At 34.5% G+C, this 18,521-nt stretch overlaps 1 protein-coding gene across 13 annotated transcripts in view; it reads right to left on the reverse strand.

Annotated features, from left to right (window-relative positions):
- Positions 1-18,521, reverse strand: part of TCF12 (transcription factor 12) — a 350,504-nt gene that overhangs the window by 199,433 nt on the left and 132,550 nt on the right. For 2 of the 13 annotated variants that reach the window (XM_069483562.1, XM_069483561.1), the window contains exon 5: positions 10,622-10,683. The exons of the other annotated variants lie outside the window; for them this stretch is intronic. In XM_069483562.1, the coding sequence (XP_069339663.1) occupies positions 10,622-10,669 (48 nt within the window). In that variant the 5' untranslated portion in view covers positions 10,670-10,683. The remainder of the gene's footprint in view (positions 1-10,621; positions 10,684-18,521) is intronic. 13 annotated transcript variants of the gene reach the window in all.

The raw sequence follows: 18,521 nt of genomic DNA on the forward strand, positions 1-18,521 counted from the left end.
CTCATGAATTAGTTAGTATTAATATTATTCTCACTCCACAGGTGAGGAAAAAGGTACAGAAAATTTATGTCATTCTCCTCAAGTCCAACAGTAAACAGCAGGATGGGAATCTGAATGCAGGCAGTCTCACTCCAGAGCCTACCATGCAATGCTGCCTCTCTAATAGTAACTATCCATCCCTAGAATTACTGTGAACTGAATGGCTCAATGACAGGCTGGAGACACACAAAATAAAGAGTATGTGTGTTCAAACAGTAATTCACAGGTGATAAAGGAATGAAGGCAGGAAAATGCAACAACAAAACAAATTTTTTTTAACTACCTGGGTTTGGCAAATGGTGCTCGAAATAGTGGAGGTAGTAATAAGGGCTTTTGAGAACTTTTTGAAACAGTGGATACTGATGAAGAAAGGGACAAATAAAATGGGAAATGGAAAATCTCCTTTAATAAGTGGATATCACCTGCAGATATTTTTGTCTCCTGCAGAACTTTTCCTTTGCACAAGGTGAGAATAAGGTACAGCAGTCTTCTGGGATGCAAGATAGTTCCCATGGAAAATGAAAAATAGAAGGCCCAACAAAACTAGAAGCAAATTTCTATAGCATTAGGGCTCATGTAAGAAGGCGTTTATGATAATGACTTGACAATTAGAGTTAAGAATTAATATTCATTACAATGAAATTGGAAAGGCTCTGTAACTGTATTCCAACAAAAGACACTTGAATGGTCTCGTTATAATGCACAGTAAATTGCAAAAAAAAAAAAAATTATTATTCCCACAGAAATCAAAATCTATAGGGCCAGGGCCTAAAATCCAGCTACGTTTGGATATGATATCAGAGAAACAGCATCAAAGGAGGGATCTAGTCTTCCTTAGGAACTCTGTGATTTCTTCGGCAGCACTCAAGCTACCCCAAAACAACAACTCATAGCAAAAAGACTTTTAAGACACAGACCCATTATTCCCCTCCTCAATTGCTAGATCTCTGAAATCCACAGTGGTTACCTGGCTAAAGGACCACAGGTACCATGTAGTTATTCCAACAAAGAACAGGCAATGAAAGTCTTCTTTTCTACTTAATACCAAAGGCAGAGAGTATCCTTGTTTTATGATCTACAGTATACAGTTTCTATTGCAGAGAGTTCTCAGCAGCTGAAATTCTAGATTTTCCTTTGAAACACATAAAGGTGGCTGGGAGCAGTGGCTCACTCCTGTAATCTCAGCACTTTGGGAGGCTGAGGCAGGAGGATCGCTTGAGCCCAGGAGTTTGAGACCAGTCCGGGCAACATAACAAGATCCCATCTCTACAAAAAAATAGAAAAAATTAGCCGGGCATGGTACATGCCTACAGTCCCAGCTACTCAAGAGGCTGAAGTGAGGGGACCATCTGAGCACAGAAGTTTGAGGCTACAGTGAGTTATGATCATGTTGTCTCTAAAAGAAAAATTTTTTTTAATTAAAAAAAGAAAGAAAGAAAAGCAAAAAGGTATCCCCATCAGGCCATCAGGTTCTGAGAGGAAGGTGTAATTGTGAGTATATTTGATATAGAAAATATAACTTTTAGAGATAACTAATGATAAGTGAGCATCTAAAAACTAAAACAAATCTTCTCAGTAGAGGCTTCTAATTTAAATGAGTAGCTTAGGGAAAGAAATCGTAAGTTTTTTTTCTTGGATTTGAAACAATTCCTCATTTTTAACTTTCAGAATTTTTTCTTTCTTTTTCTTTTTCTTTTTTTTTTTTTTGGTAAGAGATGGGGTATCACTCTGTTGTCCAGGCTGAAGTGCAGTGGTGTCATCATAGCTCACTGTAGCCTCAAACTCCTGGACTCAAGCAATCCTCCCATCTCAGTCTCCATATAGCTGGGATTACAGGTGTGAGCCACCATGCTTGCCCTGATTTCGTTTTTATTTGAGAAAGCATTTTAAAAATGACATTTAAGTTTCTATAAATATCTTACAACTACAGCTTTAGAATCGGTGAGTTTTCCCATTAATATGTTAATATTTCAAAGATGAATTTAAAGAAACTTTTCTCTTTCAGGTTAGCACTTATTGCTATGGAAGATCAAAGGAATTAAATTCTAAATATACTATCCTTCCATTTTTTATAGCACTTTGTAGCTAAGGACCATTTATTTATTTTTGCATGTTTTTCAGCTCATTTAAGTATCAGTAAGTAAAACCATTTCCTTCTCTAACCAGGTTACAGAAGACGACCTCTGAGTAACCAACATATGGTTGAGGAATGACCACCAGGGGCTACTCATTCCCCAGTTTAAGATCTGAATATCTATCAACTTTTTAAAATCACTCAGAGGAAGGCTTTTGTGGCAATTCACGTGTCCAGACATATTTATAGTTCACTTAAATCACATATATTTATTCAAATTATGTGAATTCGTAAAAAATGAAAGCAGAAAAAGAAAAAATTAATAAAAATAGTTCAACCCCTCTCCCACTCTACTGAAAAGCATGTACCCTGGAACGACATGACATGTGGAAATGAATCTATTGTTCCCTCAATTCATAGGGATTTCTGAATCCTCAGTAGAAGCATCTTACTTCATGACCATGACTCTAGTGTTTAAAGACAGTATTGCTCACACAACATGCCATTAAAACACAAGCCAGCAATTTCATCTAGTATATACAGTCAAAGAAACCGCTATCTAATCCATTATCAGAGGAAAATTCCATTCTGATTTATGTACATTCTGTCTAATACAAGCAAACTGCTGAGCAAGTTCAACTGGTATTACTTTGTTAGAATAGTTTTAGCTAATATATGTAATTAAAAGTAATATAGTTATTTCCTACAAAGTAAAATTATACTCTAATCCAGACATTTAATCCAAATTCATACTGCTTTACTCTATTTGTATTCAATATAAATTTTTCAGGTATTTACAAAAATATGATTAGTTAACTATATTTGCACATTAGAAAAGTTTCAGACACTTAAAAAACAAGAGACCAGCAATTCTTTGATAATCAACAATAGCTCACATCATCATCATTCTTTTTTCATATACTTCCTAAGAGAGACTGGGAGATGTGCCACTTTAATATTAAGACACAAACTGGATAATCTGTGTGATCAAACATGATAGTTTTTCATCAACAGCAATAACTAAAATGGATTTTCTTTTTTCTGACTGCTTTGAGTTCTAATGTTTTTAATGTTAATTTATGTTAACCTATATATTTAATACATTGACTGCCACACTAGAAAAATTTTTTTTCCTTGGGGCCATGGTGTTTTAATACAAAAATAGAATAAAAACTTCAAAAACAAAACAATCCTTTCTAATTTAATGAAAAATTTAAAGAAAAAGGAAATGTACTGACTTCATTTCATTTAATCCATGTTTTTAGAATTAATTTGCCAATATTAATTATAACAATAAGAACATCAAAATGTAAGATTTTCAGAAACCAATTGCAAGATTTTGCCCAGGTTTTGCTTCATAAGGCCCCAGGCCGAAAACTAGCGTGAGTTAAATACAACTCACATGGAAGTTAATGTATTAATACTACATTTTCCCCATCTCACAGATGAACAAATTGTGTCTTAGAGAATTTAAATAACTTTCCCAACATCAGAGAGTGGTAGAGAACTAATTTAAACTCAACACAGTATGAAAGCAGATCATTTAATGTTAGTCACTAATTTTTTGATCACTAGCACCAAGAAATCTGGCAATAGGGTAGACGTGTAAACACAGAATCATTTCCATCAGGCCAGCTATTCTAAAGGTCTCAGAACCCCTTTGGTCTCAAGACCCTTTTATATTCTTAAAAATATAAGAACCCCAAAGAGATTTTGTTTATGTGGAATATATCCACTGATATTTACGATATTAGAAATTAAACCTGAGATATTTTTAAAAAACAACAACATACATTCCTTTCAATGTCAGAGCAAAGATGTCATCATATATCATGTAGCCTTTGGAAATTCTGTAATACTGTCAGAAAACAGTTAAGACTGAAATGGCCAATAATGTCTTAGTAGTAATATGAAAATAGTTTTAAGCTTGCTAACATTCTATTAATAAAAGGGTCTCAGGGACACCTAAAGTTTCCTGGAACGTACTAGGTAAGCTGGGTTAGACTATTCATTATATTTCAGAGTAAATCATGAACCTTTAATATCACTACCTTGTCAGAATTTGGAAACTCTGGTTGGTTGAAAGCTATTTATTCAATACAGAGGCTTCATTTCAGAGGTTAGAAAAAAGATTCAGAGAAGTCAAGGAGCATGCCTAAGATCAAACAGCTAGTGGCAGATATCTAATATTAATATATTAAATAACAGATTTTTGGCTACTAATTACAAAATATCATTAGCCAAATATTTGGAGACAGTAGCAAAGAAAGCAACTGCACAACAGCAAATAGTGTATCAAAATTCCAAGGATCTCTTGAATAAGTAGTACTTTCAGTTTTGAGCAAGATCCTGAGAACAGTCAACAGGGAACTGGGGCCCTTAGTTCAACAACCCAAAAGGAATTAAATCTTGCCAACAGCCATGGGAGCTTGGAAGCAAACCCTTGTCTAATCAGTCCTTCAAATGGAACTCCGGCCCTGGCCAACACCTTCCTTCCAACCTTATAAGAGAACCCGAAGCAGAGAACCAAGCTAAGCTATGCCAGATTCCTCACCCATAGAAACTGTGAGACAATAAATGTGTTACTTAAGCCACTGAGTTTGTTGTAATTTGTTAACATAGCAAGAGAAAAGACAAATATCAAAAAGACAAGGAAATATTTTGAACAAATGGACTTATTTCTTAAAACACACAAACAAAGCTCACTCAAAAAGAAACAGATAACTACAGTAGCCCTTTATCTATTAATAAAATTAAAATTTTAATTAAAAATCACCCCCCAAAGAAAACTCCAGGCCCAGATATCATCACTGGTAAATTCTACCAAACATTTAAGTAGGAAATAAAACCAACTCTACACAAACTCTTCCAGAAATTTGAAGAGGAAGTGATATTTCTCAACTCTTCTTTGAGGCCAGCATTACCATGATACCAAATTCTGACAAAGATGGTAAAAGGCAGGGGGGACCTACAGATCAATATTACCTATATATAAAAATTCTTAACATTTTAGCAAACTGAATACAACAATATATAAAAGGACAATGCATAATAACCCAGTGCTATTATACTTATCCCAGGAATGCAAGGTTAACATCAAAAAATAACCAATATAATTTCTATAGTAACACATTAAAAAAGAAAAGTCATATGACTATCTCAACAGATGCAGAAAAAACATTTTAGAAAATTCAACATCCATTTTTGTGAAATAGTCTCAACAAATTAGGTTTACAAGGAAACTTCCTCAATCTAATAAATCAAATCAATAGAACCTACAGCTAACATCATGCTTAATGGTGAAAGACTGATTGTTTACCCTCTAACACCAAGAATAAGGTCCATGTCTACATTTATTAAATATCATACTATAAATTATAGCCAATTCCATAAGACAAAAAAATTCCAGACTGGAAAGGAAAAGGTTAAATTGTTATTATTGATGGATAACACAGGGTCCAAAAAGAGTATCCTCTAGAATTTACAAAACAGCTACTAGTGAGTTTAGCAATGTTGCACGGTGCAAGGTCAACATACAAAAATCAATTATAGTTTTATATATACTTGTAACAGCATCAAAAATTATGAAACAGTTAATAAATTTAATAAAATATATACCAGACTTGTTCACTGAAAACTGTAAAACATTACTAAGAGAAATTAAAGAAGATTCAAATAGAAAGATATACCATATGCATGGATAAAAAGTCTCCACATTGGCCAGGTGCAGTGGCTCATGCCTATAATCCTGGCAATTTTGGAGGCCAAGGTGGAAGATCATTTGAGGTCAGAAGTTTGTGACCAGCCTGAGCAACACAGAGAGACCTTGTCCCTAAAAAAAAAGAAAAATTCTCCAGGCATGGTGGTGCATGTTTAGTCTCAGCTACTCAGGAGTCTGGGGCAGGAGGATCATTTAAGTCTAGGAGTTTGAGGTTATGGTGAGCTATAATGATGCCTCTACACTGTAACCTGGGCAACACAGTGAGCCCCTGTCTCAAAAGAAGAAAAAAGTCTCCATGTTGCTAAGATGTCAATTTTCCTCCTACTGATCTACAGATTCAACACAATCCCAACCAAAATCTGAGGTGGTTTTGTAAAAACTAATACACTAGTTTTAATTTTTTCAATTTATATGCAAAGAATCTAGAATAGCCCAAACAATTTTGAAACAGAATAACAACGCTGGAAGACTTACACTACCTGATATAAAGATTTATTTTAAAGGTATAGTAATCAAAACAGCATGACATTAGTGTGAATATAAAATCAATGAAACAGAATAGAGAGCCCAGAAACTGACCCTCACATATATGGTCAATAAATTTTCAACAGACATAACAAGTTAATTCAATGGGGGAAAGGATCATCTCTTCAACAAATGGTGCTGGAAAACTAGATAGCCTAACACACACACACACACACACACACACACAAAATCAATGTTGACCCTTACTTCACAACTTATATAAAAATGAACTCACAATCAATCACAGACCTAAATTAAGAGTTAAATGTTTACACAGTCTAATTTACTATTTCTTGAGATTGCTACTGGCAGTTAAACTCAATTCATAAGTGACACAGAGGAAATTCTATGGTGAAAAATTTGGGAGGGTGGGTATGGGATAAAAAATTACCTACTGGGTACAATGAACACTATTCTGGTGATGAACACACCAAAAGCCCTGACTTAAGCATTATACAAGATATACACTTAATTAAAACACTTGTAAGAACCAAGAATGGGCTACTCTTGGGGAAAGACGATCTAGGATCCAGTTGATGCAGTTTTATGGCATGTCCCTATGTATACATTTTAAAATTAAATAATCTAGGCATGCAGATTCAAAGGAAACCTCAAAAGACACAAAAAAGATTTGTCTCATTTTTAATTAAAAAGATACTGTATAAGCACCAATTAAAAATTTCTTCATTTGAAAAAAAAAAAAACACTTGTAACCCCTTAATATTTTGAAATTAAAAAATGAGAAGTTTAACAACAAAGAAATCTATTTAATCTTAACTCAATAATATCAATATATAAATGTTTTGGACCATGGAGCTCTGTATCTGTACATTATTTATTAATATGCTATTAACCACTGTTTAAGAAACTATGATCTTAATCAAAATTTTTATTTTACACATTAGAAACCTGATATCCAGAATAAATAACCTGTTTTAACAAATTCATTTGTCTAATGGAAGAAGTCTTAAATTCTTTATTCCTTGTATTACAAAACAAATTATCATTTTCACTTGGTATACGATATGTCCTGAAGGTTTCATAAGCCAAGCATTGCTTCTATTTCTGTGCTTCTACTCTCCCTGGGCCATCCTTATCATAACTCTTATCATTCCATAGTATAGTAATCTCTGTTTTTCCCATGAGAATAAGCATTCCTTTTGCTCACAGGATATAGCCTGATCATTTTTGTTTTGACCAACTAATTTCAGTGATCAGAAAATAGTGGAATCTCAATAAATGCTTCATGAATTAAAGGAGTAGTAGAAAAAAAAGATTTCCTTGTGAACAGTGCACAAATAAGAGTACAGAAGTCCAAAAGACTATAATACTCCAAGCTGGGAAGAAACATACTGAGGAAAAATTATCTAAGGGAGTAGGTAGGGTTAGTGGGAAATCAACAATAATACTTACTCAGCAAAAACACAGAAACATCAACTCAATGAGATGTAATATTATCACCAATGCAGAGAAGATATTTGCTTCAGGACAGCTGGTACTTTATTGCTCAATCACGAAATAATTTCCTATACTAACCACCAAAAATATGCTCTGCTCCATGCACAAAGCAGCTTACTGATTGTGATATAGAATCACATTAAAATAATTATTTCATTTGATAACAAGAAGGTTTAATTATGAGTTCAATATATTAGAGGAAAATATTTCAAGTTTGTTATTCTCAGTATTAAAATGTTAAAGTATGTGACAAAAGTACATCACACAGAAAACTAACAATTTATTGATCATGCTAAGCCTCTGACTTACATAAGCTAATTTAGGTTTTATCTACCTGTGAAATACATATCCTTTTATACAGAATTGAGGAACTAAAGCCTCTTCTTAGAATGTATATATTTATATTCTGTTATTATAATGTAGTTTATTATAAATTTACATTGATAAGAATCTGGGTTGCCCCATTTCTTTTTCTCAATAATCTCTAAATTCCAACATCCGGAATGCAGTGAACTTTCCAATGGTTTCAATTATATAAACAGAATTTACATTTCCTGACTTATAGAACTTCTTGTTAGGCATTTAAAAACCTTAATAGTCCATCATCTTCTTCAGGACATTCTCCAGGAATTCAAAACAGTTGCCTTTCCAAGGAGCATCCAAGGCATGTAAAATTCCCAACATAATTTTGTAGCAGAATGGACATGTAACTTTTCATGAGGCTATATGTAAAAACAGTAAACACTTCTTCCAGACATGTGCTAAACACTTTATAAAACTCCTTCTATTTAATTTTTTTTTTTTTTTTTTTGAGACAGCGTCTTGCTCTGTCACCAGCGCTAAAATGAAGTGGCATCATCATAGTTCACTACAACCTCAAACTCCTGGGCTCAAGAAATTCGCCTGCCTCAGCCTCCCAAGTAGCTGAGACTACAGGAGCAACCACTATGCCTAGCTAATTTTCTATTCTTTGTAGACACAATGTCTTGTTCTTGCTCAGGCTGGTTGAACTCCTGGCCTCAAGAGATCCCCCTGCCTCAGCCGCCCAAAGTGTCAGGATTACAGGTGTGAGCCACCATGCCTGGCCTGTCTATTTAACTCTTGTATACTACTTTTGAGACAAATCTCTTTGCATATGAAAAATCTGAGGCTTGAAAATTAACTGTCTTCTCCAAGGTCAAATACAGTGTTGTGGCCAGGTGCAGTGGCTCACACGTATAGTCCTAGCACATTAGGAGGCCAAAGTAGGAGGACTACTTGAGGCCAAGAGTTTGAGACCAGCCTGAGCAACAGCAAGACCCCATCTCTATAAAGAATAGAAAAATAAGACTGTGTGGTGGTGTGTGCTGTAGTCCCAGCTACTGAGGAGGCTGGGGCAGGAGGATTGCTTGAGCCCAGGAGTTTGAGGCTGCAGTGAGCTATGATGATGCCATTGCACTCTAGCTGGGCAAAAGAGTGAGACTTTGTCTCAAAAAAAAAAAAAAAAAAAAAACAAGTGTGTGCACGCGCGTGTGTGTGTGTGTGTGTGTATATCTATATATCTGTATCTAGAGAGAGAGAGAGACAGAGAGAGAGAGAGAGAGATGCAATCTGGAAGCAAAACTGTTTGATTCATCTTGTGGCTCATGATTGTTTTTTAAACATATAAAATATGAACACTATTTTTATAAGAAATAATGACAGCAGTGCCATCATCACACAACTTCTAGAGTATCTATACTGAACAAGTAGGAATAACAACTATTTTGGGGTCTCTTTGATACTTTGCCAAATACGACACAGTAGAAATGGTCAGTAATTTAGTGTCACACAGCCTGGCTACTAGTCTTAGATATTTAATAATTTAATATCTGGTAAATTATCTATCTTTTCTGAGCCTCAATTTCTTTACCTCTAAAATGGAAAGGATTTTAAAAATGGCTTTCTTGGTGAGCTGGTATGAAGATCAAAGCAAGTGACATGTAAAAGTGAAGTCTGTAAACTATACTGTGACATATGACAGATATGGTTATTATCATTAATAAAAAATAAACTAAGTCAGCCTAAAAATGTGTTCGACCAGAATCTACCCTACATTTCATTCCTATGAATAAGCAATTTCTAAATTTAGAAAAAAATATTAAAGAGGCTGTCAAGAAAGCAAGACCTCAACAATTATAAAAGGGGACATAATAAAGATTCAAAGATTAATACAATTGGATTTCTACTTGTTAACTTAATTTTTTTCTCCCCACCCCCCTCTATTTGTTAACATGAAAGTCTGAACAATGAGAAGATTAAAAATGAGAGAATTGTAAAGGTCAGATCAGTCCTGATAAAGATTATTTCATGGGCTTACGAAGTTAAGTGACACAGTGAGGTAAGAAATTGACATAAAGGCTCTTGACGAAAAAGATCTATGGTAGAGCAACTCAACAGGTGTTGGTCCCCAAGAAGAATGGCTAGACTAGAAAAATAGAAGCTCTTAATTTTAAGGCTTAAAATGGAAACCTGGACAATGTGATCAGTATGTTGATTTCTTTAAATATTCGCTGACAAGAGATTTAAAGGTGTTTATATCGTCATAACCCAATTTTTTCATATCCAAAAATATTTAGGTTATGATTTGTAGGTAGGTGCTGTTTTGAATACAACCAAGAGTAACAAAACAACATTTACTCTTTTGACTTTATTTAAACCTAACTTTAAAATACATCCTTCTCTTGTCTCTACTTTTCTTCACATTCAAAACATTCAGAAGGAGCAGTTACATAACAAAACAGAGATTAATGGGAACATAGATGCAATATACAGAAAACACTTACTTTAATTCTCTGTCCCTTCTGTCTTGCTTTGCTATTTAACTGCTTCATCTTGTGTTTTGTACCTGAGATCAAGAGGCATAAGATACTATTTCAAAATTTGTGTGTCCTTTCTAATTATTGCACTTGAACTCCTAGTAGCTGTAAAATCTATACCTTTTTCCTCTTCAAAAACAAAACCAACAGCAAATAACAAACAATCTAGAGAAAATATCTGTGGTATGGCAGAGAAGTAACACTAAACTTGTTTATTACACATCATTGCTGACAAATAAGGGGCAATGAGTAAAAGCTATTTTACTTTTTTTATTCACAAAGCCTAAATAAAACACATGAAGTTTAATTCAGGAGTCATCAATTCTGTAGGTAGAACGAGTCTATACGAGTTTATATTATTTTATATCTTTCCCAGTCACCAGGCTGTACCATTCCATTTCCCACCTCCCCACCTTTATGAAAATTCCCTTCTATTACTTTGTATCTGGCTCCTAGCATGCTGATCCAAGTCTTTTTTTCATTACAAGTGGGTCTATTTAATAACCTCTTTCCAGATCACCTCATTTCTTATCATTCTTTGATTTCAGATCCACCTTTCATAGCACAATATATTACTCTTTAGAAAACACTTTGTGGCCTTCCCTAATAAAAATCTATTTTTAATTGGCTCTCTACCCACAAAGGACTACATTTTTTCTACAGAAAAGTTACCTGCCTTACCTCACGTTATCTACTTATAAAGTAAGCCAATTTACTATTTATTGAACTTTGTGATTTAAAGCCTCTGTATTTGTGTTCCCATAGTTCCACATTTCCAGAAAGTTGATTTTCTTTCAACTCTATGCATATAAATGACATCTGTCCTACGACTGTCTACTCAAACGCTTCCTATCCTACTAAGTCAGTCCTGACCATCCAAAGTAATCTCTCCCTCCAATGGTAATCAATGAAATTATTTTAGTAATTAATTATTTGTTGCCTAATTATAACTTCTCCATTGCTGTCTTAAAAGTTTTAAAAAGTAACTTTTTAGGTAAATATGACTTGTATTTCTAAGCATATTTTCTGAACTCTAAGATATACATTTATTTACCTTTAACATTTCAGAAACTGAATGCATTTACAATGCATTACAGTATCTTAAAATTGAGGGATCATGGTAAGCCCAAGCTCCTAAAAGAGGGCAGACTACATTAACATCCTTATTTACAAGAGCGGCTCTCATGCCACTGTGCTCTGCTGGGAGAAGAAAACAAGTTCTTTTTGCCCAGAGATGCTCTGAAGGCATCTGCTGTCAAAGGTAAATGAACTACGCATCAGGTCCTTTCAAAACTCCAGCCAGTATAACCTTTATGGAGGTCAGAATGACCTCTGTGTATTTTGTACACATGTGTGTGCCAGGGGAAGCAAGGCTCTGTTATCCCATATCTAATTCGCTATCTACAAACTCTAGCATGGCTCTTAGCTAAGCTCTTCCACATGAATGAAAAGATATTGAATACTTGCTAAGAATGGAGAGAGCACTAAGCAAAATTAAAGTTCCCTTTAGCCACATCTGGCAGGAATGACCCAGGAGTTGCAAGAGAAATGACATTAATCTCATCCAGATAACCTTACAGGCTAATTTTAGTTTCCATAGAATCGGAAAGCTGTATGTTTACTTTAGTTGAATTTTCATTTATCTTTGTTTTCCTAATTCTAAATCCCCAATCTATGGCTTTGTTTACAAACTTTAGAAGACTGGAGCAACTCCTAAATCCTTGTACCCACAAATTTTCATTTTCTACCTGACCTGGTCTATCAGGTGTCCATGTGTGTTCCTGACAACTGGTCTATTAAATGATCACTGCTGGTGCTTTTTACATAAAGTGAATCCTCATATCCCTTCATTGCTGTAGTAGCAGAAGTAAAAACATGTATTAAAATAAAAGGCCTTGAACGTGCCTATTATTTACCCCCAATAAAAAGTCCCTGAAATCATCTTGTGCTGAATCATATAGAGCAGCTAAATCAAGTATTTATAGCCAACTCATCATAACTGGTTTTCCCCTTCTCCACTAACAGGCATCAGTCCAGAACTTTAGTGAATAGCTGTTATTAGTAGTCACCCTCTCTTCTATCAATGAAAAAAGGGAAAGGGAGAAAAAAATTTGAGATAAAAATAACTTGCCCAAAGTCACATAGCTAGGAAGCAGGGGTGTCAGAAATAAAACCCAAACAGCTTTGTTTTAATGCTCATGCTCTTAAACTGTATGCTATCCTGCCTCACAATATGTATGCTATACTTGCCAGGTAACTTATTCTATCATATTATGTCCTGTGCCCTCTTTGATCAGCTGCAGATTCTCTTCTCTTTTCACCTTTCTCCTCTCTCTTCTCCCATTCCTTCAGTATATGGCAGAAAATTTAAGACAGTTCTTCTTTGAGTTTGGAAATACTAAGGTAAAGGGGTTAAAAAATACTAACATAAGATTTAGAATATCTGAGTTGTAGGCCAGAGTCTGTCATTAACTAGTCATACAGTCTAGCCAAATCTCACGTGTATTTGTGTAGACAGCACAAATCTCAACCTGGCCAAATCTCAAACTCTCGAAGTCTCAGTTTCCTCATTTATGAAAAAAAGGGATTGGATGTAAATAGCTAACGTACTTTCTTTCAGCTTTGAAAATTCTATGATATCGCAAAAGGTGGAGGGAAGAAAGAGCAAAAATGTAAATGACTGTTTCAGTCTGCAAACCATATTACAAAGAGAAGGGAAAACCATGGTGGAAATGTAGCAGTTTTTTTAAAAAAGTACCCAAACCCTACTCAATTGAATGCTTCTACTTTTTCAAAAATAACTAAAATAACATTATATATAACCTAAAATATGTTCTATGATTAAAATGCCAACTCTTGATCACTGATGATGCCTATAAATATAATTCCTATTAGTGGTTTTCTGCCAGTGAAGTCAAATTTATCTCTTAAATTAAGGAATGACAAACTCTGTACCTTACAAAAAAGTGTCAATAGACTTCTCTCTCCTGAAAGCCCTGTCAGAACTCCCACTCCAGGATACAAATTTCAATGGTACTTTAATACTTCATTTTAAAGCTTGACCTAGGTTGGGTGACAAGGCTAAGGAGGCAGGGAAACCAAGAGATGATACGGCCCCTTGAAATTTCCACAGTTAAATGACTAGACAACATTTCGGAAACAGAATTTGTACATCAGAAAATATAATCATAAAAAGGTACCTGAAATTATTTTAGAAATAATATTGATGGTAATAATAGTACTAGCAGCTTTGGTATATTATAGAAATAAATGAAATGAAATACTTTATAGCTACTATTACATTTCATCTTCACTGAAACTCTAAAAAGTATGTGTAAAATTATCATTTTAGAGATGAGAAAAGTTAGAGACGTTAAGTAACTTGCCTAAGGTCACAAAGTATGAGTTTCCAAAGCCTGTGATCTTAAATAAAATGCCTCTCTAAGTAGAATCATCAATCAGGACAATAAATTTGTAAGCACAGAAGAAAGGCTTATTACCACTAATACCAACACCATCTATTCCAAGCTTCATCATAAATCAGCTTTGATTCTCTCCTCCCTCCACCTCCAAACCCCATTAATCTAGTAAATCCAATGATTATTCTCTGATTTGATTATATTCAGCAAACATGTATAGAGTATTCACTGTGTATAAAGCACTGTACTAGGCAGAGACAAAAATTTTTATATCAATTTTGGTAGGAAGAAACTTTTGCTCTCCTAAGAAAGAAACGGACAATTGAAGAGAAAGGGAAACCTGTTTTATTTATGTCCTTTACAAATCTAAAAGTATATTAAGTATGGTTGAGCCAGCAAATAATTCTTATTTATTACACTTAGAATGCAGCATAATTGCAAATGTATCCATTCATTTAATTTGTGTAATTGTTAAATATAGATCTAGTGGATGAATTTTGAGATATATAGGTTTAAAGCCAACAATCACACAGGAATCACTATGTATCAGATGCTAAGTCCTTTATATACATTGTCTCCTTTAATTCTCACAACAACCTTATGAAATAGTTATCACTGTACTCATTTCACTGATGTGTAAACTAAGGTACAGTGAATTTAAACAACTTGTCCAGAATCACACCATTGGTTAGCGGCAGAGCTAGGATTCATAGCCAGGCAGTGTGGTTCCACAGTCTGTGCTCTTAACTACTGCCTTTTGAAGAGGGGAAAAGAATCTGAAACTATTAATAGAATAACTCATTAACACTCTAGTAAACAAGAAAAATCATAACTATTTTTGGCCTTTATGCCTGGTACCATGTTAAACATAGAAAAACATTTCTACGCAGTAAAGAGTAAAAAATGAAGGAGGGACAAACTCATTAAACCATACCTCTTACCATGTCTAAACTACCTGAGATTTTAATTGCTCCTTTAAGTTTCTAGTGCTTTTCCTTGATCACCACTTCCATAAATTTCTAAAAATGGAAGTGCTATTCATATCACGATGCTTCTTTCTGTTCGTATGTGTGCTTGTGTTCTATATACCTGAGCAAAAGGTCAAGATTGTAGAAACCGGGACTCTAACAAAGGTCTGTGGGAACAAACCATCAACAGCGTTCCCTCCTTCTGAGTGTCTCAAACATTATCTCAAATTGACACTTCCTAAGAACGCTGACCACGTCTACCATTTCTTCTATAAGCACTATTAGGTATAGTATCTATTTTTGTGTCTACCTAGCATAAAACTCCCTCACTGAATGGTTTGCTGTAGATGGTTCTGATAATCAGAAACTCAGTCACATCTACACGGTGAGGCTACTTTTCTGGTGGATTTGGTAAAAACAGGGCAGACACACCAGACTGGAGATATGCTGGAGTGACTTTTCCTAATTCTGAGAGAATGGGCATAAGACTGACACAGAAATTAAAAGACTGCGGCCTCTAACTACATGACTCAGGTGGAGCTCACTTACACATCAAGGGCTACTATAGCAGAATGGTATCTTAGTTAGAATTTGATTTAAAGTCAGGACATACAAGTGTACAGAGCAAAACCTTCCCTTGAAAAGCTGTTAAATAAATATTAAGTTCAACCTAAATGATGTTGTGTAGCCACTCCTGCACAGTAACATGTATGATAATATACCATATTAACAGGGTTCATGTACCAAATATGGTTTTACATTACTACAAAAAATTCTTCTTTACACTTTTGAGCAGGAATAGGAAAGGGAGAGAATAGTAGCTCAGTTAGTTTAATCCATGTAAATTAAAAGCATATATTTTCTATCTCCACCAAACTTCCCATTTTACGGTTTTCTAATACCTTTTTTATGGCCTAATATTTTCAACTTTTATAAAAAGTAAAATAAAAAAATTTCCTATTTAGTGATGTTACTGAAAATAAAATTATTTTTAAACAATGCAATTTACTATGATGGAAATATAAAATTTATAAAATATGATAAAGTCTAAATAAATTTCAATCACATGATTTCTACAAAAAGTGTCTGCAATTTCATTAAAGTTTAAATTGCCTTAAATTGAGACCCTGCCTCCAAAAAAAACAATTATTTTAATAACAATGAGTCAAAACTGGTTTGTGGCCAACACCAATATTTACTTCTGAATTTACGAACCTCAATGTACCAAAACAGTCAGGAATTTAAGAACCTTAACATACTGAAATAGGAGAATGGAATACTTTGATCAACAGAGATTCATATGAACAAAAAATTATATCCATTTATGATTATACTTATGAAAAAATGGTCAAGATGGTAAATGGTATTTAATGATGAAACCCTAGAAATTGATAATTTTCCTATGAAGGAGTTCTGAGGGAGGCTTCAAAGATAACCATAAATGTCTCACTGGTGGAAAGAATTAAGGGAAGAAATAGTTTGAAATTAGGTTCAGAGTTTTATAAAAAAAAAAAAAATAACTTGTTCACCATAACTTTTTAGATTCAGACTGTGATTAGGATAGAAGGAGCAAAATCAGTGGAAGAGTGGATTTCAATGGGAACAAAAATAAAGAAGGGTAGCATTGAATCTCCACTTTATATGATTTCTCAGCAGACAGGCAGGGAATATATATGTGGCTCTACGGCAAACTGGGAGTATTTAGATATTAATCTGGGTTTTTTTGTTTTTTGTTTTTGAAACAGAGTCTTACACTGTTGTCCGGGCTAGAGTGCCGTGGCGTCAGCCTAGCTCACAGCAACCTCAAACTCCTGGGCTCAAGCAATCCTATTGCCTCAGCCTCCCGAGTAGCTGGGACTACAGGCATGCGCCCACCATGCCCAGCTAATTTTTTATATATATATTTTTAGTTGTCCAGCTAATTTCTTTCTTTCTTTTTTTTTTTTTTTTTTAATAGAGACGGGGTCTGACTCTTGCTCAGGTTGGTCTTCAACTCCTGAGCGCAAAAGATCCGCCCGCCTCGGCCTCCCACAGTGCTAGGATTACAGGCATGAGCCACCGCATCTGGCCAAATCTGTTTTTTTTTTTTTTTTTTTTTGACAGAGTCTGACCCTATTACCCAGGCTGGATAGAGTACAGTGGGAAGATCATAGCTCACTGCAGTCTCAAACTCCTGGACTCAAGCGATCCACCCCCCTTAGCCTCCCAAAGTGTGGGATTATAGGCATGAGCCACTGAGCTCACTGATTAAAAACCACTAACCTGGGTTTTTCAAATAGAAACCTAGTTTACTACAGAATTACTTTAACTTTTCACTGCATACAATATACACTCCAAAAAATAAACTAAGTAAAAAAATAGCATTTCACATTTGACCTATAGATAAAGTAACAAAAAGGAAAGCAAGATATGCTTTAGATTCCAGCTCTAGAGGCAAATTTAATTTCCAGATTATAAATTACATAAGTGCTTGGCTATATTATTATGTTCTTGTCTTATAAAATCCTATGTAGTATTCAAGTAGAAAAAACTTGCAAGTATGAAAAAGAAGTAAATACAAGGTACACCATTTAATGCATTCTAAGAAATAACATGTTATTACAATCCTCTGAAAGAAAATAATCCAATATTAATAAATTGTACTATGAGTCTCACACTACACAAAACTCCTACTTCCAAATCTAAACAGGAAACCTACCTCTCATATTCACAATATTATCAGAGAATTAGAAACTTTTAAAAGTGGAAGGAAATTTGAACATCAGTTAAACTACCTCCAAGATAAAATAACGTGTCCAAGATTAAATCACTAGTTCATAGTGGAGTTGACAGGGTGAAATCCAAGTTTTGAGATACTCAGCACAGGGCTCTTTACATGACAGTGCTGCTTTCTCAACCACTGAATCCCAAAAGTGAAACACAAAAACCCATGTTTAACAGTTTTTTTAGACATCTTTCTGGATTCCACATGACTATCCCAGGTCTTTCCAAAGTATTTAAAATAAATTAAACATAGGCTACAGACAAATACAATGGCAAAACCCCATATTTTAAAAAGTATAACACTTTAACTCAGAATTTTTCAATGCACAACAGTGCAATCTATTCTGAGACTGAGCTCCAATCACATATTCAGTTTTCTTTCCACTTCTTAAGTCAATTTGCTTCTAGGGTTAAGTACTCATACATTTTCTGCTTGGTCTGTTTTCTCTAGGTTAATTCGGAGAGAAATAAGAAATAATTCATTATTCATTTAAAGACTAGTCTCTTGGAAAAGTATCTCTTAACCTCACCAGTTTACCAGGGAGTCTGAGAGCACAGTATTTAATTTTATTGCAATGATTTGATCTAATTTTTCATCTCCCAGTCTCATTTTATGAAGTTTTTGTGCTTTTTTGTTTTTTGCTGGAAAAAGCTCTAACCTTGTGACCTTTCAGTGTGTAGAACATTAGGTTGGTCCTATTTTGTCTTAATTGTCGA

Source organism: Eulemur rufifrons, chromosome 2 (assembly GCF_041146395.1).
Source record: "Eulemur rufifrons isolate Redbay chromosome 2, OSU_ERuf_1, whole genome shotgun sequence".
Lineage (NCBI taxonomy): Eukaryota > Metazoa > Chordata > Mammalia > Primates > Lemuridae > Eulemur > Eulemur rufifrons.